This window comes from Natator depressus, chromosome 4 (genome assembly GCF_965152275.1).
Source record: "Natator depressus isolate rNatDep1 chromosome 4, rNatDep2.hap1, whole genome shotgun sequence".
NCBI classification, from domain to species: domain Eukaryota; kingdom Metazoa; phylum Chordata; order Testudines; family Cheloniidae; genus Natator; species Natator depressus.
The window spans coordinates 121,663,655-121,683,102 of NC_134237.1; the positions used below are offsets into that span (position 1 = coordinate 121,663,655).

Consider the following 19,448-nt stretch of genomic DNA (forward strand, 5'->3'; position numbering starts at 1 on the left):
TGTCCAGGTGGCAAGCTGCATCAGGCTCTTGTCTGGAACTAGGTTTCCCTCATCCAAAAGGTAGCAGAACTCTGTTCTCCTTCCTGGGCAGCCCTTAGCTGGAGTAGGTCTCCTCCTTTTAACTCCCCTCTCCACACATGACCTTGGTTGCAGGTGTAGTGGGATGGGGACAACTGGGTCCACAGGCTCTCTTCCATCCCGTTGCTGCCAGTGTGGGGCCCACCACCATTCCTATTCAAGGGAACTATGAAATGAGTTCCCAGGTCAGGATTCTGCCTGACCTTCAGGGCATAGCACAGAGTGTAAAACAGGGCAGAATGTATCCCTCTGTAACAGGGTAGCTGTGAAGATGAGGACAATGGAAATTAAACAGGAACCACCTTACATTTTATATCTTTTTCACTGATTTGTGCACACACCCCTTTTCATCCTGAAGGATCCTAAAGCATTTTAAAAACCCTACATTGTTCAATTCACCAATCACTTTGCAGTCACCACTGGGGTGCGATCCAGCAACTGTTGATCAGTGGAGAGCAACACTGTACAACAGTTCAGGACAAGATGAATGCTGTATCCAGCTGAAATTGCAGGAGGAATTTAGGTCAACAATCTAATTACCTGGACAGCTTCAGTATTTTCTGTACGTAACTTAAACTGACCCTGCCAACTTAAAAATTATATTTCAAAAAGGTTTGTTACATATGTTACTAATATCACTTGAGATTATTAAAGCAGTGATATTTACAAATACAATTTACTTTTCACTATTAGTGCTGTCCTGTTTGTTTACAGTCTTCAGATTTCTCAGTTTACAGAGTGAAAATAGACTAGTCAGTTTCACATTTGTTTCTACTCAAGTTTTATTTGCAGGTTTTCCTGCATTAATTCAGTGTTACTAAATAAATAAAATGAAAATCTGTGGAAATAAAAAGTGAATCACGAAAACCTGTTTACTGTTTCATAAAAAGCTTTAAAAAACAAAAAAACAACCACCTCTACCTCCACAAAAACCTTAATTTTGGTTCAAAAATTCAACTTAACCATGCCCTTAAAATGAAATGACCGCACCTGAAAACTGCAAGATCAGCTCTGGCATGCATACCTATATTGCTTTTCTTGGACATATTTACTACGCCTATAATCATCATCTATTACATATATTGGGCATATATTACAAAAAGTAAAAAACAGTTGGCACAAATAAAATGCACTCTGTATCTGTCCCCTCCCACTGAAAAGATAAGTACTTTTGCCAAATAAGGTCCCAATATAAATCTGGAGTGCACAAATACACTTAGCACTGTGTCCTAAAAGTCATCAAAAAGTTACACTGATATTAACCTGAACTTATTTCAACGTATATGTATTATCTGTATAAGGTGATGTTTGTTTTGTTAACATTGTTACTCTCTTGCATGAGTAGGGCCCTTTGTTTTCAGTTTTTATTTAAATTTTCCCCGGAATTTATCAGTGTTTATTACCACACCAAAACAGGTGAAACAGGTGAAAATAAGTGCAAAAAATATTGATTTTTCTGGGTAAATATCAGGGTTTATTTTGGTGGATGGAAAGACAGGGGAAAAAGTATTAAGTAGATTAATGCTTTGAATTCCGTTAGTCAGTGTGGTTTGCTGCAGAACTAAAACAGAACTCAAAATACAATGCCACCTCTGAGTTTAAGAAAACAATATATCTCTAAATCCCCATATAAAACTTTTCATTTGAATAAACAGTTTACTGTTAAAAGAAAAGGAGTACTTGTGGCACCTTAGAGACTAACAAATTTATTTGAGCATAAGCTTTCATGAGCTACAGCTCACTTCATCGGATGCATGCAGTGGAAAATACAGTGGGGAGATTTTATATACGAAAAGAACATGAAACTATGGGTGTTACCATACACAATGTAATGAGAGTGATCAGGTAAGGTGAGCTATTACCAGCAGGAGAGAAAAAAAAATCCTTTTGTAGTGATAATCAAGCTGGGCCATTTCCAGCAGTTGACAAGTGTGAGGAACAGTTGGGGGGGGGGGGGGGGATAAATATAGGGAAATAGTTTTACTTTGTGTAATGACCCATCCACTTCCAGTCTCTATTCAAGCCTAAATTTAATTGTATCCAGTTTGCAAATTAATTCCAATTCAGCAGTCTCTCGTTGGAGTCTGTTTTTGAAGTTGTTTTGTTGAAGAATTGCCACTTTTAGGTCTGTAATCGAATGACCAGAGAGATTGAAGTGTTCTCTGACTGGTTTATGACTGTTATAATTCTTGACATCTGATTTGTGTCCATTTATTCTTTTACATAGAGACTGTCCGGTTTGGCCAATGTACATAGCAGAAGGGCACTGCTGGCACATGATGCCATATATCACATTGGTTGATGTGCAGGTGAACGAGCCTCTGATGGTGTGGCTGATGTGATTAGGCCCTATGATGGTGTCCCCTAATAGATATGTGAACACGGTTGGCAACAGGCTTTGTTGCAAGGATAGGTTCCTGGGTTAGTGGTTCTGTTGTGTGGTTGCTGGTGAATATTTGATTCCGGTTGGGGGGCTGTCTGTAAGCAAGGACTGGCCTGTCTCCCAAGATCTGAGAGAGTGATGGGTCGTCCTTCAGGACAGGTTGTAGATCCTTGATGATGCGCTGGAGAGGTTTTAGTTGGGGGCTGAAGGTGATGGCTCGTGGCGTTCTGTTATTTTCTTTGTTGGGCCTGTCCTGGAGTAGGTAACTTCTGGGTACTCTTCTGGCTCTATCAATCTGTTTCTTCACTTCAGCAGGTGGGTATTGTAGTTGTAAGAATGCTTGATCGAGATCTTGTAGGTGTTTGTCTCTGTCTGAGGGGTTGGAGCAAATGCGGTTGTATCGTAGAGCTTGGCTGTAGACAATGGATCGTGTGGTGTGGCCTGGATGAAAGCCGGAGGCATGTAGGTAGGAATAGCGGTCAGTAGGTTTCCGGTATAGGGTGGTGTTTATGTCGCTTATTAGTACCGTAGTGTCCAGGAAATGGATCTCTTGTGTGGACTGGTCCAGGCTGAGGTTGATGGTGGGATGGAAATTGTTGAAATCGTGGTGGAATTCCTCAAGGGCTTCTTTTCCATGGGTCCAGATGATGAAGATGTCATCAATGTAGCGCAAGTAGAGTAGGGGCATTAGGGGATGAGAGCTGAGGAAGCTTTGTTTTAAGTCAGCCATAAAAAAGTTGACATACTGTGGGGCCATGTGGGTACCCATAGCAGTGCCGCTTATTTGAAGGTATACATTGTCCCCAAATGTGAAATAGTTATGGGTGAGGACAAAGTCGAAGTTCAGCCACCAGGTTTGCCGTGACATTATCGGGGATACTGTTCCTGACGACTTGTAGTCCACCTTTGTGTGGAATGTTGGTGTAGAGGACTTCTACATCCATAGTGGCTGGGATGAATCTTGCAGTCCCCTCTGGGAAAGCACAGGAGGTTCATCAGTGGGAAAAGCTTCTGCCCACATAGGCCTCTTATCTCTTCTCCAGAGTTATATGGTTGTAAAAGGCTCTCCCTGGCTCCACCATAATCAGGATTGGGAGAGGAAGAGACTTACAGATGAAGATGCCTCAGGAGTAGCTCTGCTTCCGAGGCAAGTTCTCCCTCAGGCAAGCCTCCTGTCCACCAGAACAAGTTGGGCCAAGACGACCACTGTGGAGAATGAAGGTCTCTCCGAGACATGGGTGACTCACCACGCCTCAATCCATCTTGAGCCTCGCCTCTGGCTCCCCACACAGTGGTGTATGGTGGGCTGGTGGAAGTGAAGCAAAAGTAGCATTGGGAGCCTTGACTTGGCTCTCTGTTGTACCGGACAGGTACAGCATAGGCAGTCCAGTCGCTGTAGGACTATACCTTGTCAGGTATTTTAGGCTCTCCCAGCAGCCAACACAGGCCCATTCCCTCCCTGGTACTTCATCCCAATGGACACTTTTGCTCCTTAAGGAGGTCCCTACATGTACCCCTCCACAACCTGGCACGCACAAGGCCTCACTGCTGAACACAGGTATGCTGGTATACAACTATGTTAGGGTTTTGTACTCCCACCCATCATGGCAGGATAAGTGCAAGTGTCATTTTTACGGTGGAAAGGCCTTTTCAAAGAGGAAGGGTCTGCAGCATTTCCTAAAGATGGTCAGACTTCACCTAATCTCTTCTGGAAATTTGTTCCAGAGTAAGTTTCCTTGACTGAACATTTTGTCCAAAGCTCTTGGAGGATTCATCTTCATTTTTGTGATTTGTAATGTCCTACGACAGATTCACAGAGCAAAATTCAGTCTCTGACGTTGCTGGTGCTTGATCTGTTAGTTGCTTTGAAAATTAGGGGCAAAAAGACAAATTGTTTCCAGAAGCTGCCTGGGAGCCACTGGAGGGATTTGAGCATGGGGCTGATATGCTCATGTCCAAAGCCATGGAGAATAGGCAGCTACACCCTATACTGCCTGGAATTTGTGAATTGTCTTCACAGCATCAGAGAATAAAAGTAAATTACAGAAAATTGAAGATATATGAAGAGTACATGTTAAATATAGGAACTAAATCCAAATATTAAAATACTAAAGTTCCTCTATTTTGCACTTTAAACACAAATCCTACTATTGATCTGGAATGTACCTCTATGTTTCAGATCAGAACCTAGTTAATGGGGAGTAGATCTGAATGAGTACTGCTGAGATACTTTTACTCCACACTGTCCAATACTTTCAAGTTACAGCTATCTGGGTTCTTGTATTAACCCTGTGAACATGTTAATTTCTGAGCTCCCCCAAAAGTCAACCCGCGGCCACCGCTCATCCTCTCTTACTAGTAAGATCCAAGATTAAAATAATAGAATAGATGAGTAAGGCACAATTGTAACGTGTTTATGGGTAAGAAGATAATAGTACATGTTGCCCATTGTCCAGAAGACCTCTTACCTGAGCCTATGAATAGTAAAGAGTTGGGTTTTGCATTTTATTTTGGAGATTGAGGTTAAATAGTCCTTGTTTCATCTGAGAGGATGACTTGGTTGGGCTTCTGTGGAGGTTCAATCTTCCCTACTCGTGACTATCCCTCAATTGGTTGACAGTTTCACTGCGCTAGTGCACTGGAGATGTTGAGAGAAGGCAGAGTCAGAGAGAGTAGTCATCTCATATAGATAAAATGCTTATTTGAATGGGATCCTGACAGTCAAGAGACCTTAAACTAGGCCGTGTTCAATACACAGCCAGCATACAGTAGTGAAGAGGCCTGTGGTAGAAAGTAGCCAAGCTAGGGTGTCCTGAATCAGCTGGATGTTTGTCAAGAAATTAAAATTCATTCCCTGACAGAGAATTGTTGTAGTTAAGCCCTGATGTTAGAAATGAATAGATCACCACAGCAAAAGCTCACACCTGGTCAGATGAAAATGGACATACCTTCCCCCCATAGTAGCTAGATGGATACTGCAATGGAGGCTAATAAGAACCCTAAGACTGTGGGCCAATTTAACAATAAGAGGGCAAATGTCTCAATAATTTGAGCAGTTACGGAGGAGAGAGTTTCTTAGTACTTCTTAGCTTCATCATCTCAGTGTTGCTCTTCCCATTCAAGATAGGAGGCAGCACAGGCTAAGCATCACATAAATGAGACCTAGAGCTGAGTGTTAAACACCTATGGTGGCACTTCCAGTCCAGACCATCACAAGCTCTCCCAGGTTCCTGATTTGTTCGGGGCTGAAGAAAGCCAACCACCCCTTAGAAGATGGGCAATTACATAATCAATCGAATTTGAAAGATTAAAAGCAAAGTAACTTTATGATATAAAAATCTATGACTACCGAGAGATTCTCCATTGCTTAGTCCATAAGAGAACACCTGAGATTAAGGAGTGGGAAGGAATGGAGAAAATGGAACTAGAAGATACAGAAAAGCATCAGCCTATTGGAAATAAGGATCAACAAGAAACATGCACACTTAACTTTTATTAGCAGTGACAATTTAGTGCAATACATTTACACACATAGCAGTTGTTCAGGTCCATCACATACCATTTATTTTAAGAATTAATAAGAGTACAAGTAACCCTCCGGTGTAGTGCATGTGCACCATGCTGATGCACATGCTCTGTCAATTGCTAGAGTATGTACACATCTCTAAATTGCACTGAAAAGTTGCAAAATTGGACAAAATAGCTTTAACAAGATTTCAGTTTTAAGGTGACCAGAGTAACAAAATCAAATAAAAAAAGATTTGAGAAGAACACTTGTGTCTTTGCAGTACCGTGCTCCTTAATGTTGTAAGTTTAGGCAAGAGGATGTGCTTTTGTAGTTAAAAATTCAACCCCCTCACGCATGCCTCTTGTCCTTTCCTTTCTTATCCTCCTCATTCCCTTCAGCTTGACAGTTTGTATTTAAAAATTTACATTGCAAGGTATACATTTCATTATGTATTGAACAGATAACATCAGCACTGAATTGTTTAGTTATCCTATTAGAGGCCTCCAAGCATTACAGTCTTTTGTATTGTACACCCAAGTTATCAGTACTAGGCAGGCTAAGAGAAATGTTGACCAAAAAGTAAAAAATTGAAACCTTTGGGATTTAGGAATATGCAATCAATTTGTTTTTTTCCACCCAAACTGAATTGGAATATAAGATGACTAAAATAAATGGACTACTTCTGATTGGTCAAATTAATAGTTTTATTTTCATCTGTTAAAGAATTATTTGTCTACCAGTAGAGTCCAAAGTAGATCTGACATACTGACATGAATACAATTAAATACAGGAAAATTTGAACTATATACAATGACAAGTGAAAAACATACATTTACATAATCAAAAAAATCATTATATTATTTATCAGTTCTTGCAAATGTCATGAGCTATACTGAGCCACTGCCTTTACTGGAAATTAAAATATATCTATTTCAAGTTTTTTAAAATTATAATGCAACTTTAACATTTGCCATTTTGATATTGAAAGTTTAAAATTTGTTTTCAAGTACACAAAACGTGGCACTTAATAGGGATCACAAAAGTTAAAAACTTTTGTTGTTGAATATTCTACAGTTTGTGGTATCTAAAGTCCAAGTAGGTTTATATATTGATATGCAAGCTGTAAAGAGATATTTACATGGCGGAAACTGTGCAAAAACACAATTCAAGCTAGGGCTAGTACTCAAATTAAAGATCTAGGGACATGCTACTCAACCACGACCCCAGACTTAATCCCTTACATTTATATGCTCTTATTGTCTTCCCTGTACACAGTAGTTTAGGTATGATGGCTCATATCTGAGAGCCATTTACCTTAATTTATTTAGAAACTATTGGGAGGTTTTAATAGTCGAGTGTATGTGGCCCTAACTTACTAGACAGCGTCATGGTGATCTGCTTTTTCTGCATGTGACAGATGCTTCCGAACAATCTGAAGAAACTGAGCAAGAGCTTTATTCTGTCTTCCAAGACATGGAAGAAAAAAATAAATCCCACTGGTTTTTCTATAAACAAGATACAGAAATTAATTGCACTGTCCTGAAAATATTTTAGGAAAGTCTTCGTTCAGCACTAGGTTTAAATAATTCAGTGCAAGTGATACTACTGGCGATTATATCCTTTTAATATGTAGAGAGTATTGCCAGGGTGCATAGGTTACAGTACAGCAGGCTTTTCCATGTAAAAAACTCTGATTATATAAGGATCAGAGGAGCGCAAGTACTACATTTCTCCCGGGTCAGTAACCATACTGCTACATATAGGCCATATTCTGCACACTGAAGATTCTACAAAACATTGTGTAGTCTTGGCTAGACACCGCTTCAAAGTTTAATTGGCTAATTAGAGCAGGTTCTTTCATTTAAAACAATCCATTCTCCCAATGATGGAGTAATAAGATACTACTACTTATTATCTGTGTTAATTACATACCTCTTGAAATTCTGTTTTCGGAAGTCGGGGGGGGGGGGGGGGTTAGGGAAGAAGGGGTAAAAAGAAAGTCTGAAAAATGTATTCTAACAGTCTTCAAAGTAGCTGGCAGTTTATTTTTGTTCATGTTTCACAGACTAACCTCCAGTTTTAAAGATGCCTTGGTAGATATTGTTATAATATTATATTGTGGAACAAAACATTGGCCCAAGTGTCAGGTATGTACAGAGATCATAGAAAACTGATGTTAACATCTTGCCTACATATAGAACTATTACAGTGAAATGCATCCACTCACCGAGGCACCATATCTCCTTGTAATTTTGTGCTGAAATAAAAATTCTATTTTATAGCATTCAGCACTGAACAGTATTAAAGCAAGAAATCATCTCACCACAGATTAGGAAACATTTCAAAACTGCGATTCAAATCAAGTAATTCTTGGGCAGTTAAGGTACACCAGAAATGAAATATTTTCACATTCATATTATGAAAGTTGTAATTTGGCTATGTACTCTAAACCTCATGGAGCCCATAAATATAGGTCTGCATATTCAAGACTTCTAGTTACAGAAAGGTTAGTTGCTGGCTAATGGCATATTAGTTCAATGCATTACCCTGGTATACAATTTAATATTGCATTAAGTTTTTGCCTGTCACAGAACTCATTCTATTTGGACAAACTGCACTTCAGGTAAGACTACATGCTTTAGCAGCAGGGTGCTCTCCAGTAACTTGCTGCCTGCCACCTACATCATGATAAGATTCAAATGAAAGCATTTATTCGTACTTGTAGGCAATGTAACTTCTTTATCTGGGCGGAAGGGGGCAGGTAAGGAGGAGTAATTAAAAGCATTTAAGAAATAGAAAAAAAAATATCCAGAACTCAATTTCAAGCACTTCAAAAGAAGCAGAGGGAAACAGAACATCAGCTGCTTCATTGGTGACACATACCGACCTGTGTTTGCAGACCTTCAAGAACTTTTAACACGAACAAGTGACAAAACAAGAAGCTATTATTGGACAGTATGACTGGACCATATGAAAGCTGTTTAGATATGCACAAGTTAATTCTCAAAAAATCCGTTTTACTACAATTGGGTGGGCATACAACCTGTTGCTCCTTTAATCTTCAAGGCATCACAAATGCATGACATTTTCACCAAGATCCAGTTGAGGCTGTCCTGAGAAGAATTCAAAGTGCTTATATATAAATTGGATGGTACTGTTTGTGATTGAGTTTTTTCCTACAAGTTGGGCAAGAGTTAGCATTTCTAAGGGAGTCACGGAGGCACTGACTACAGAAGACATGGCCACATTTGGTTGACACGATAAGTCGTCCACTTTGTACAATCTGAAAGAGAAGAAACTATAAAGCTGAAGTCTATGGGAAAGAAACTCAGCTTTGCACAAGAGCAATATTGATTACATAACACAACTGTGTAAGAGCAAATCTTTGCAATCCATAATATTTCGGTGACTTTAGCGCTGTTTATTCAAGACTTAACATGGAAACATGTATTGTCATGAGCTGGCTCTCAAGAGCAAGCTACCCTTAACAAATATACTGCCAGATATGATGTTTTTATGACATATGGCTCAACATATCAGATTTCAATTACCATTTCAATACTTGCAAAATCTAGCAATTCAGAGTCTTAGTCACTAGGAGCAGTCAGTGAGGTACTATTGTTTAGTAGCATGTTTGTCGCAACTTGAGAATGGAGAGGTCTACTAATGCAGGTAGTAAAGGAATATTAGAAATTGAAATACGCTACATTATCATAATTACATTCGTCTTCTATTAAGGAAACTGAATATCCTACAGAAGCTCCTGGAGAAGATGTTATCACCCTTATGCACTGACTTAAAAACTAAGATTTTCTCTAATGTGTATAATAGTTTGACTCTCCAAATACAACTAGCTAACAAGTGTAGTGATTCTGTACCTCACATTTTAATTCTTCTTTCAGTGGAACAAAAAATATTGTAGACAAGGTGTAGATTCTTACCTCTGAGTATCCATCCATGCAAATTGGACAACTAACGGTACCTGAAGGCCTAAAAAACCCCCAAAACAATATGTTAGTTCCATTATGCACTGGAAACTTCAGACAATAATATCTGGTTATTTTGTGTCCTAGTGTTTGCCTCAGGCAAGAACCTCTTCTTTTCCTCACACTCAAGAAACTTGGCTTTAGGCCAACTTCTATTATACTGAATCAAAGGCTCACATGGGGTGTGCTCATGTTAGGCTCTCAATTTGTTACATTAATGAGATTAGGCTCTCCTACACCTCACAGGAGAAGGCCCTTATTTTCATTCATCCTCTTCATGTTTACCATTTCTTCTCCCTCATCCCCACTGTAACTGTCCTAATAACAAAGAAGTAACTTTTGAAAATAGTGGTAACTTACAGCACTGTACAGGATACACATAGCATATAGAAGGGTACGGCAGTCTCCAGAAGATTTTTGGAACAGAGTTCACAATTCTAAGAACTCTAAGTTCCTTGCAGAAGCACATTGTAACAGGTTAACTGAATTACTCCAAGTTCTTTCACTGTAGAACAGCATGCAAACATTTCAACTCCAAATCCCTCTGCTGGCTGAGGCTCACCACATCATCTCACATACCAAGCAACAAAACCACATAAACTATTATTAAATAAGAAGTAAATAAGCAAAAAGAGAAGGGGGAGGGAGGGTGCTCATGAACTTCCTGAGTATGAATTGAGTTATCATGGAGAACACAATAAAGCCTGCTTGACATTTTTATTTATTGTTTATTTTAACATCTGTTGAGTTTTCACTGTAGATATTCTCCACTGTAGATATTTTCACCAGTGGCTGTACTGCTGAAATTGATGGCAGGTTAGACTTTATTATGACTAGTGATAACATGTTAGAGTACAGGCACATATTGGAGTGTAACACCACTCAGGGTGGATAAAAATTGATTAAATTTTTTTTTAAAAAAAATTTAAAAAACACTGGTGTATTTTTAAAAACAAACCTATTTAAAATAAATTTGAAATTAATACAACCTATGTTAAGGCCTAAACTTCTTAGAATCATTTATATTAAATGCAAAATTAATATTAAGCAGTACGTTTCCTGCCAAGTTTTAAAGGAAGTTAACCACTGAACTGGTGGAAGCCACTGGCAAAACATCTGAAATTAGTGTTTGTTCAAGTGCTAAGCTCTTGACAGCACTTAGTCTCTCTGCACTTGCAGAAGAGGTTGTTTTTGTCATTTCAGTTTATTCAACTAGCTCACTTTAGTGACTAGTTCATTCAAAGTTAAGAAACCAATCAGGGGTGGTAAAAGCAGGAAATCTTGTTTTCTTCTTCCAATCTTCGAATAAAAAGTAGGTGTGAGAGGAGGCGTCTACTAGTTCTAAAAAATCTTCCAGGAAATGGTGACCAGAAACAATCAATGAGTTCACTTCATCAGCTACAGACACATACTTCCCCTTTGTTTAATATATCAGTTAAATTTTAAATGCAAAACAAGTCGATAAATATGTTGAATAAGCTTTTTTCTTATGTAAGGTAATTTAATAAACATTTGAAATGCTGTTTTTGTGCATTCTGAATTGTTTGAATTTCCATCCAGAGATGGACACAAATCACAAGTAAAAAAAAAAAAATCACCTAGTAAATAAGACATCATTCACCATTTTCTAACAATAAAAAAATATAAAAATAGAGAATCTGTATAGAAGTAGAGTTAAGCTATAATTACTTAAATAAACATGCATAGAGTATTTCCTCCGGGTAAGCAAAAGGAAACACCAAATTTAGTGTCAAGGCTATATTTCATTTCAAATAATAATTTAATGATTACCAACTAATGAGAAAAACAAGCATAAAGTAAAAGTGCAAAACACAATTACAATAGATTTAAAATGAAATCTTCCTATTTGCTGATATGAATCATGATTAAAATCAGTGATTTATATCAATTCATCCTGACCAGGAAAAGTTATGTCACTAGTACCCAGCTTCATAGAAGGTTGATAGCTCTAGGGATGGCAGAACACAGAAGCATTTAGATGTGTGCTCTTCTTGTCCATTATATTTAACAATTTCAGATCTACACTTAGCCCTGGTCTACACTACGAAAATTTAGGTCGAATTTAGCACCACTAGATTGATTTAACCGTGTACCCGCCCATACAACAAAGCCATTTCTGTCGACTTAAAGGGTTCTTAAAATCGATTTCTGTACTCCTCCCCAACGAGGGGATTTGCGCTGAAATCGATATCGCCGGGTCGAATTTGGGGTAGTGTGGATGCAATTCGACGGTATTGGCCTCCGGGAGCTATCCCAGAGTGCACCATTGTGATCGCTCTGGACAGCGCTTTCAACTCAGATGCACTGGCCAGGTACACAGGAAAGGTCCTGGGAACTTTTGAATTTCATTTCCTGTTTGGCCAGCGTGGCGAGCTCATCAGCACAGGTGACCATGCACACCTCATCAGCACAGGTGACCATGCAGTCCCAGAATCACGAGAGCTCCAGCATAGACCGAATGGGAGTTACTGGATCTGATCGCTGTATGGGGAGAAGAATCCTTGCTATCAGAACTCCATTCCAAAAGATGAAATGCCAAAATATTTGAAAAAAGCCTCCAAGGACATGATGGACAGAAACTATAACAGGGACCCGCAGCAATGCCGCATGAAAATTAAGGAGCTCAGGCAAGCCTACCAAAACAGCAAATGGCCGCTCCGGGTCAGAGCCCCAGACATGTCGCTTCTATGATGAGCTGCATGCAATTCTAGGGAATGCCCCTACCACTACCCCACCCCTGTCCGTGGACACCAACAGAGGGGGAGTCTCACGCAACAGGGATGAAGATTTGGGGGATGAGGAAGATGAGGAGAGCGCACAACAGGCAAGCAGAGAAACCATTCTCCCCGACAGCCAGGAACTGTTTATCACCTTGGAGCCAATACACTCCCATGGTGGGCTCCTGGACCACGAAGCCGGAGAAGGTACCTCTGGTGAGCATACCTTTGTAAATATAATACATGGTTTAAAAGCAAGCATGTTTAATTATTAATTTGCCCTGAAGACTTGGGATGCATTCATGGCCAGTACAGTACAGCTACTGGAAAAGTCTGTTAATGTGTCTGGGGATGGAGTGGAAATCCTCCAGGGACATTATTAAGGGGACATTCAGAGGTGGCCGTTCCTGCTGGGCTGTTTGCCTGTGGCTGAAAAGAAATCATCCCCGCTTTTAGCCACGTGGTTGGGGCAGGGCCCGTTCACACTGAGCTGTTTGCGTTTGGCTGGCAGGGATCTTCCCTGATACTAGTCACGCAGTAGGAGGAAGGGTGAACGGATCATCCCAGAGAATTGGGGGAACGGGTTAGTTGGGTTTGTGCTGCACGTTAACCCGAAAACCGCAGCCCCTCCTTTTAAATGGCCAACCCACCAGGTGCTTGGTATGGGAAAGGAGGGCGCTGCTGTTTGAAACCATTCCCACATGTTATGAAGGTTGAAGAAGCCGAAAGGCTGTGGCTTACCATGGCTGCCTGCAAGCTGAATTCTGTTGCCCGGCCCTGTGTGTGTGATCTCTCACACCAAACCGGCAGGCCCTCAATATAAGAGGAAAGATGCGACCTTGTACTGAAAGCACATGTGCTGTGTAATGTTAACAGCTTGGTTCACCGTGAAAGAGTCTACCCATTGTTCTCTAAAAATGCGTCTCTTTAAATACTACTCTCCCTTTTTTTCCCTCCTGCAGCTGCAAATGTTTCAACACTCCCCCTATCATCTCCATCCCAGAGGCTAGTGCAGATCAGAAGGTGAAAAAAAAAAAAAACCTCACAATGAAACGTTCTCTGAGCTCATGCAGTCCTCCTGCACTGAAAGAGCTCAGCAGAATGCATGGAGGCAAACAATGGCAGAGTCCAGGAAAGCAGAAAATGAACACGAGGACAGAAAGGACAAGCAAGATGAGAGGTTGCGGGAGCAAGAGTAGAGGTGGCAGCAGAGTGACGAGAGGAGGCAGAATGCAATACTGAGGCTACTGGGGGATCAAACTGATATGCTCCGGCATCTGGTGGAGCTGCAGGAAAGGCAGCAGGAGCACAGACCATCGCTGCAGCCCGTGTAACTGCCTGTTCTCCTCCCCAAGTTCCATAATCTCCTCACTCATACGCCCAAGAACTTTTGTGTGTGTGTGTGTGTGTGTGTGCGCGCGCGCGCGCACACGTGTGTCTGTCTGTCTGTCTGTCTCCGGGCACCCAATCACTCCACCCCAGAGGGCTGCCCAAGCAACAGAAGGCTGGCATTCAATAAGTTTTGAAGTGCAGTGTGGCCTTGTCCTTTCCTCCTCCTATCATCCACCACCCCACCCAGTGCTTCCCTCCTCCCCCACCCCTCCCGGGCTACCTTGGCAGTTATCCCCCTATTTGTGTGATGAATTAATAAAGAATGCAGGATTTTGAAACAATGACTTTATTGCCTCTGCAAGCAGTTATCAAAGGGGGGAGGGCGGTTGGCTTACAGGGAAGTAGAGTGAACCAAGGGGGCGGGTTTTCATCAAGGAGAAACAAACAGAACTGTCACACCATAGCCTGGCCAGTCATGAAACTGGTTTTCAAAGCTTCTCTGATGTGCAGTGCGCCCTGCTGTGCTCTTCTAATCACCTTGGTGTCTGGCTGCATATAATCGGCAGCCTGGCGAATTGCCTCAACCTCCCACCCCGTCATAAATGTCTCCCCCTTACTCTCACAGATATTGTGAAGCACACAGCAAACAGCAACAACAATGGGAATATTGGTTTTGCTGAGGTCTGAGTCAGTAAACTGTGCCAGAGCGCTTTTAAATATCCAAATGCACATTCTACCGCCATTCTGAACTTGCTCAGCCTAGAGTTGAACAGCTCCTGACTATTGTCCAGGCTGCCTGTGTATGGCTTCATGAGCCATGGCCTTAAGGGGTAGGCTGGGTCCCTGAGGATAACTATAGGCATTTCAACATCCCCAACAGTAATTTTCTGGTCTGGGAAGTAAGTCCCTTCCTGCAGCTGTTCAAACAGACCAGAGTTCCTGAAGCTGCGACCATCATGTCCCTTTCCTGGCCATCCCATGTTGATGTTGGCGAAACGTCCCTTGTGATCCACTGTGCTTGTAGCACCATTGAAAAGTACCCCTTGCGGTTTACGTACTGGCTGCCAAGGTGGTCTGGTCCCAAGATAGGAATATGCATTCCGTCTATCACTCCACCACAGTTAGGGAATCTCATTGCAGCAAAGCTATCCACTATGACCTGCATATTTCCCAGAGTCACTATCCCTGATAGCAGCAGCTCAGCGATTGCGTTGGCTACTTGGATCACAACAGCCCCCACAGTAGATTTGCCCACTCCAAACTGATTCCCGACTGACCAGCAGCTGTCTGGCATTGCAAGCTTCCAGAGGGCTATCGCAACTCACTTGTGAACCATGAGGGCTGCTCTCATCTTGGTATTCTTGCGCTTCAGGGCAGGGGAAAGCAAGTCACAAAGTTCCATGAAAGTGCCCTTATGCATGCAAAAATTTCGCAGCCACTGGGAATCATCCCAGACCTGCAACACTATGTGGTCCCACCAGTCTGTGCTTGTTTCCTGGGCCCAGAATCAGCGTTCCATGGCATGAGCCTGCCCCATTGCCACCAGGATGTCCAAATTGCCAGGGCCCGTAGTTTGAGAGATGTCTGTATCCATTTCCTCATCACTCTCGTCACCATGCTGCCGTCGCCTCCTCACCTGCTTTTGCAGGTTCTGCACATACTGCAGGATAATGCATGAGGTGTTTACAATGCTCATAACTGCCACGGTGATCTGAGCGGGCTCCAGGCCTGCCGTGGTATGGCGTCTGCAGGAGAGCAGAGTTGCAGCGGAAGCAGTGGCTGACGACAGATGCCACGAGAATAGATATTTATAGAGAACGACGAGAGGACCTCAGAGGTGAATTCATGAGAGCAGGAGAGCAGAGTTGCAGCGGAAGTAGTGGATGACGACGGTTAGCACCGTGCACATTTCCCAAGGAAGAACACATGTACCTGGGAGCCCATGACAGTCAACATGGAGAAATTCGCTACTGAGACAATAGCAGCAGAGCAGAGTTGCAGTGGAAGAGGTGGATGACGACGGTTAGCAATCCTACTGCACCGTCTGCTGAAAGCAGTATAGCGTCTGCATGGAAAAAAGGCGCAAAATGATTGCTTTCATGGAGGGAGGGGCGACTGACGACATGTACCCAAAACCACCCGCGACAATGTTTTTGCCCCATCAGGCATTGGGAGCTTAACCCAGAATTCCAATGGGCGGTGGAGACTGCGGGAACTGTGGGATAGCTACCCACAGTGCACCGCTCCATAAGTCAATTCTAGCCACGGTAGTGAGGATACACTCCACCAACCTAATGCGCTTAGTGTGGACATACGCAATTGACTGTATAAAGTCGATTTCTAAAAATCGACTTCTATAATATTGACCTAATTTCGTAGTGTAGACATACCCTTAGACACAAGATGGTCAGTTCTCAAGTAAGCCATATTATTGTCTTGCATAGGAGATTTTAAAAAAGTGATCCAAAATAAACTGGGAAAATAAGTTAAAATAAAAGATGGACAATTTCTGATTAACACCAACATTCTGTCCTAGGAAAGGATTCCCCACTATGCTACTGACCCCTGTACATTGCTACAGCAGTGCATAGGGCTTTAAAAGTGCCATAACTGTCTTGGGATGGGAGGGAATTGTCCAGGCACAGGCACTACCTACAACAACCACAGGCTGCCCTATTCAGCCTCCCAGCAAGTCCCAGAAAAGGGGCTTGGCAGGGGCAGGAAGAGGAATGGCCAGGATGGGGTGATGGAGTTCCCAGGGCAAAAGAAGTATGCTTCACCTTTTGTGAGTTCTTCTCATCACAATTCATCTCGCTTTATATATGGAAGTCCTCAGCCACCGAAGTGTATATGGCTATAAACTACCTGAGAGGTAGGTAGAATAGCGGATTTGTACATTAGCATTTAAACTCTGACTCAAGAAAAAGGTAGTTTCATGGTCTTATTCCATTGAGCAATGCTCAAGCTATCTACTATCCCAAATAAGGTAAACTCGTGCAGTTATCTGGTGACCAACGGATTCCAGTAGTTGTGGGAGCCAGATTTGTAGGTCAGAAGTGATATTTTGGCATTTTTATAAGTTTGCACAATGGTTACTTGCAGCCAGTGTAGTTTCCCCCATGATTTAGTGAGCACTGAATTCACATCACACGCAAAGCTACATGCTGATCCTCAAAGTCTGAATCACTTCACTGGCAGTGTTCAGACATATCTAACACTATCATTCCCTTCAGCATTAATTTGAAGGGGCTGCCCAATCAGCTTCCTGCCTAAAAATTGTACCACTTCAGGAGCTCAGACCTGTTATGTCTTGCCTGATCTATTGCCTTCAAACAAAGAGTTTTTAGACTTCAAGATATTTTATGCTGCTTTTTTATGCTTTATGCCCTGACCTACAGCTTCCACCTGCTGATCTCTGTGCCAGAGAAGAAATGTTAAAAGCAGTAATATGCACATTTATATAGGTGAGGGGAAAGAAAAATGTGTAATACAGAATTAAAGACTGTACCATCCTACCTGGCAGGTTTAGTGAAGGCTGCTCTCAGAGAAAAAAGTTGAAATGTTTTCCCAAAAAAGTAGTTTTCAAAGTCAGAGCACTAATAAGGGATCCCTAAAAAGAGAAGTCACATGGAGATGGCTAGCTAGCTCACTTATAAAAAAAAACAAATATTAAATGTGTCTCTGTAGATTTTAAATTTAGAACTATCGGGGCAGACAAGAGAGAGGGCTGCTTAATCTTGAAGTCATCGGCACCCTCATTCTCCTCTCATCCCCTTCTTTTGGGAATCAGTGGGCATTAGTTCTTGAAGGGCCCAAAAATTTAAAAGCTCTGCAGGATGAAGGATCCTTTTTGCATTTGTGGACATTGAAAGAAAGATTTATTTTCAAATAATATGGAAAGCCTGTGATACTGCAATTATATTTCTATGATACACTGAAGTTTTTATTATAATCTTGGCATATTCTAATCAAAGAAAGGAGGAAAATGAGAACAGCTAAATTGTATTTTATTAATTATTGCACATTAGCTTAATTCAGCAATTTAAATTGGGATTCTGATGGTAGACAGATGACTAGATTCAGTCTCAGGGCTGTAATGACATTAAATGATTCTGGTGGTAAACTGTGTGTACCCTTTGGGCACATATTCCTTGTTTTACCCCAAGGTAAATGTATAGCTAATCATTGTATGAATTATGCTTGTACCTGGGTACTTAAAGAACTAGCTGAAGCAATCTCATGGAGGATGGGCGAAGTCCCAGAAGGTGGGGGAGGGAGGGAAGAAAGAAAGAAAGAAATTTATTTATTTATAAGATAGATACTATAAGAGGACCTGCAGAGTTATAGCCCAGTCAGCCTAACCTCGATATCTGGAAAGATACTGGAACAAATTAAACAATCAATTTATAAACACCTGACGGATAACAGGGTTATAAGGAATAGCCAGCATGGATTTGTCAAGAACAGATCATACCAAACCAACCTATTTTCCTTCTTTGACAGGTCTAGTGGATATGAGGAAGCAGTTTAAGTGATACATCTTGAGTTTAGTAAGGCTTTTGATACAGTCCCAACATGACATTCTCATAATCAAACTAGAGAAATGTGACCTAGATGAAATTATGGTGGGTGCATAACTGGTTGAAAGACCATACTCAGAGTAGTTATCAATGGTTTGCTGTCAGACTAGGTGTGTGTATCTAGTGGGGTTCTGGAGGGGTCAGTCCCGAGTCCAGTACTATTCAATATTTTCATTAATGACTTGGATAACAGAGTAGAGAGTATACTTATAACACTGTGGATGATGCCAAGCTGGGAGGGGTTGCAAACACGTGGGAGAATAGGATTAGCAGGAAAAGTGACCATGACAAATTGGACAATTAGTATGAAATCAATATAATGAAATTCAATAAAGATAAGTACCAAATACTACAATTAAGAAGGAGAAATCAAATGCACAGCTACAAAATGGAGAATAACTGACTACACAGTTGTACTGCAGAAAAGATCTGGGGGTTATAGTGGATTACAAATTGAATGAGCCAACAATGTGATGCAGTTGAAAAATGCTAATATTCTCGGTTGTATTAACAGAACTGTTCTATGTAAGACATGGGAGGCAACTGTCCCACTCTACTCAGCACAGCTGAGGCCTAAGGAGGGAGTACTGTATCTAGTTTTGGCTGCCACACTTGACAAAGATGAGCAGAAATTGGAAAGAGTTCAGAGGAGAGCTGTAAAAGGGATAAAAGGTTTAGAAGAAAAATCTTGGTGGGTATTCTTACTTCCAGTAGGACACCAGTGAAAATAGTTACCTACCTCACTCTGGTCCTTGAGCTTTGTATGAAACAACAATGCTGTAAGTTACAATTTGTGGCTTTTGATTAGCATTTCCTCTTGCCACTTCTCTAAATTGTGTCTTC

At 41.3% G+C, this 19,448-nt stretch overlaps 1 protein-coding gene across 1 annotated transcript in view; it reads right to left on the reverse strand.

Moving 5' to 3' along the window:
- Nucleotides 1–6,027: 6,027 nt before the first annotated feature.
- RNF4 (ring finger protein 4) overlaps nucleotides 6,028–19,448 on the reverse strand; it is a 42,118-nt gene continuing 28,697 nt past the window's right edge. Inside the window, 2 exon segments of the mRNA XM_074952069.1 lie at nucleotides 6,028–9,252; nucleotides 9,911–9,959. Coding sequence (XP_074808170.1) covers nucleotides 9,103–9,252; nucleotides 9,911–9,959 — 199 coding nt within the window. The 3' untranslated portion in view covers nucleotides 6,028–9,102.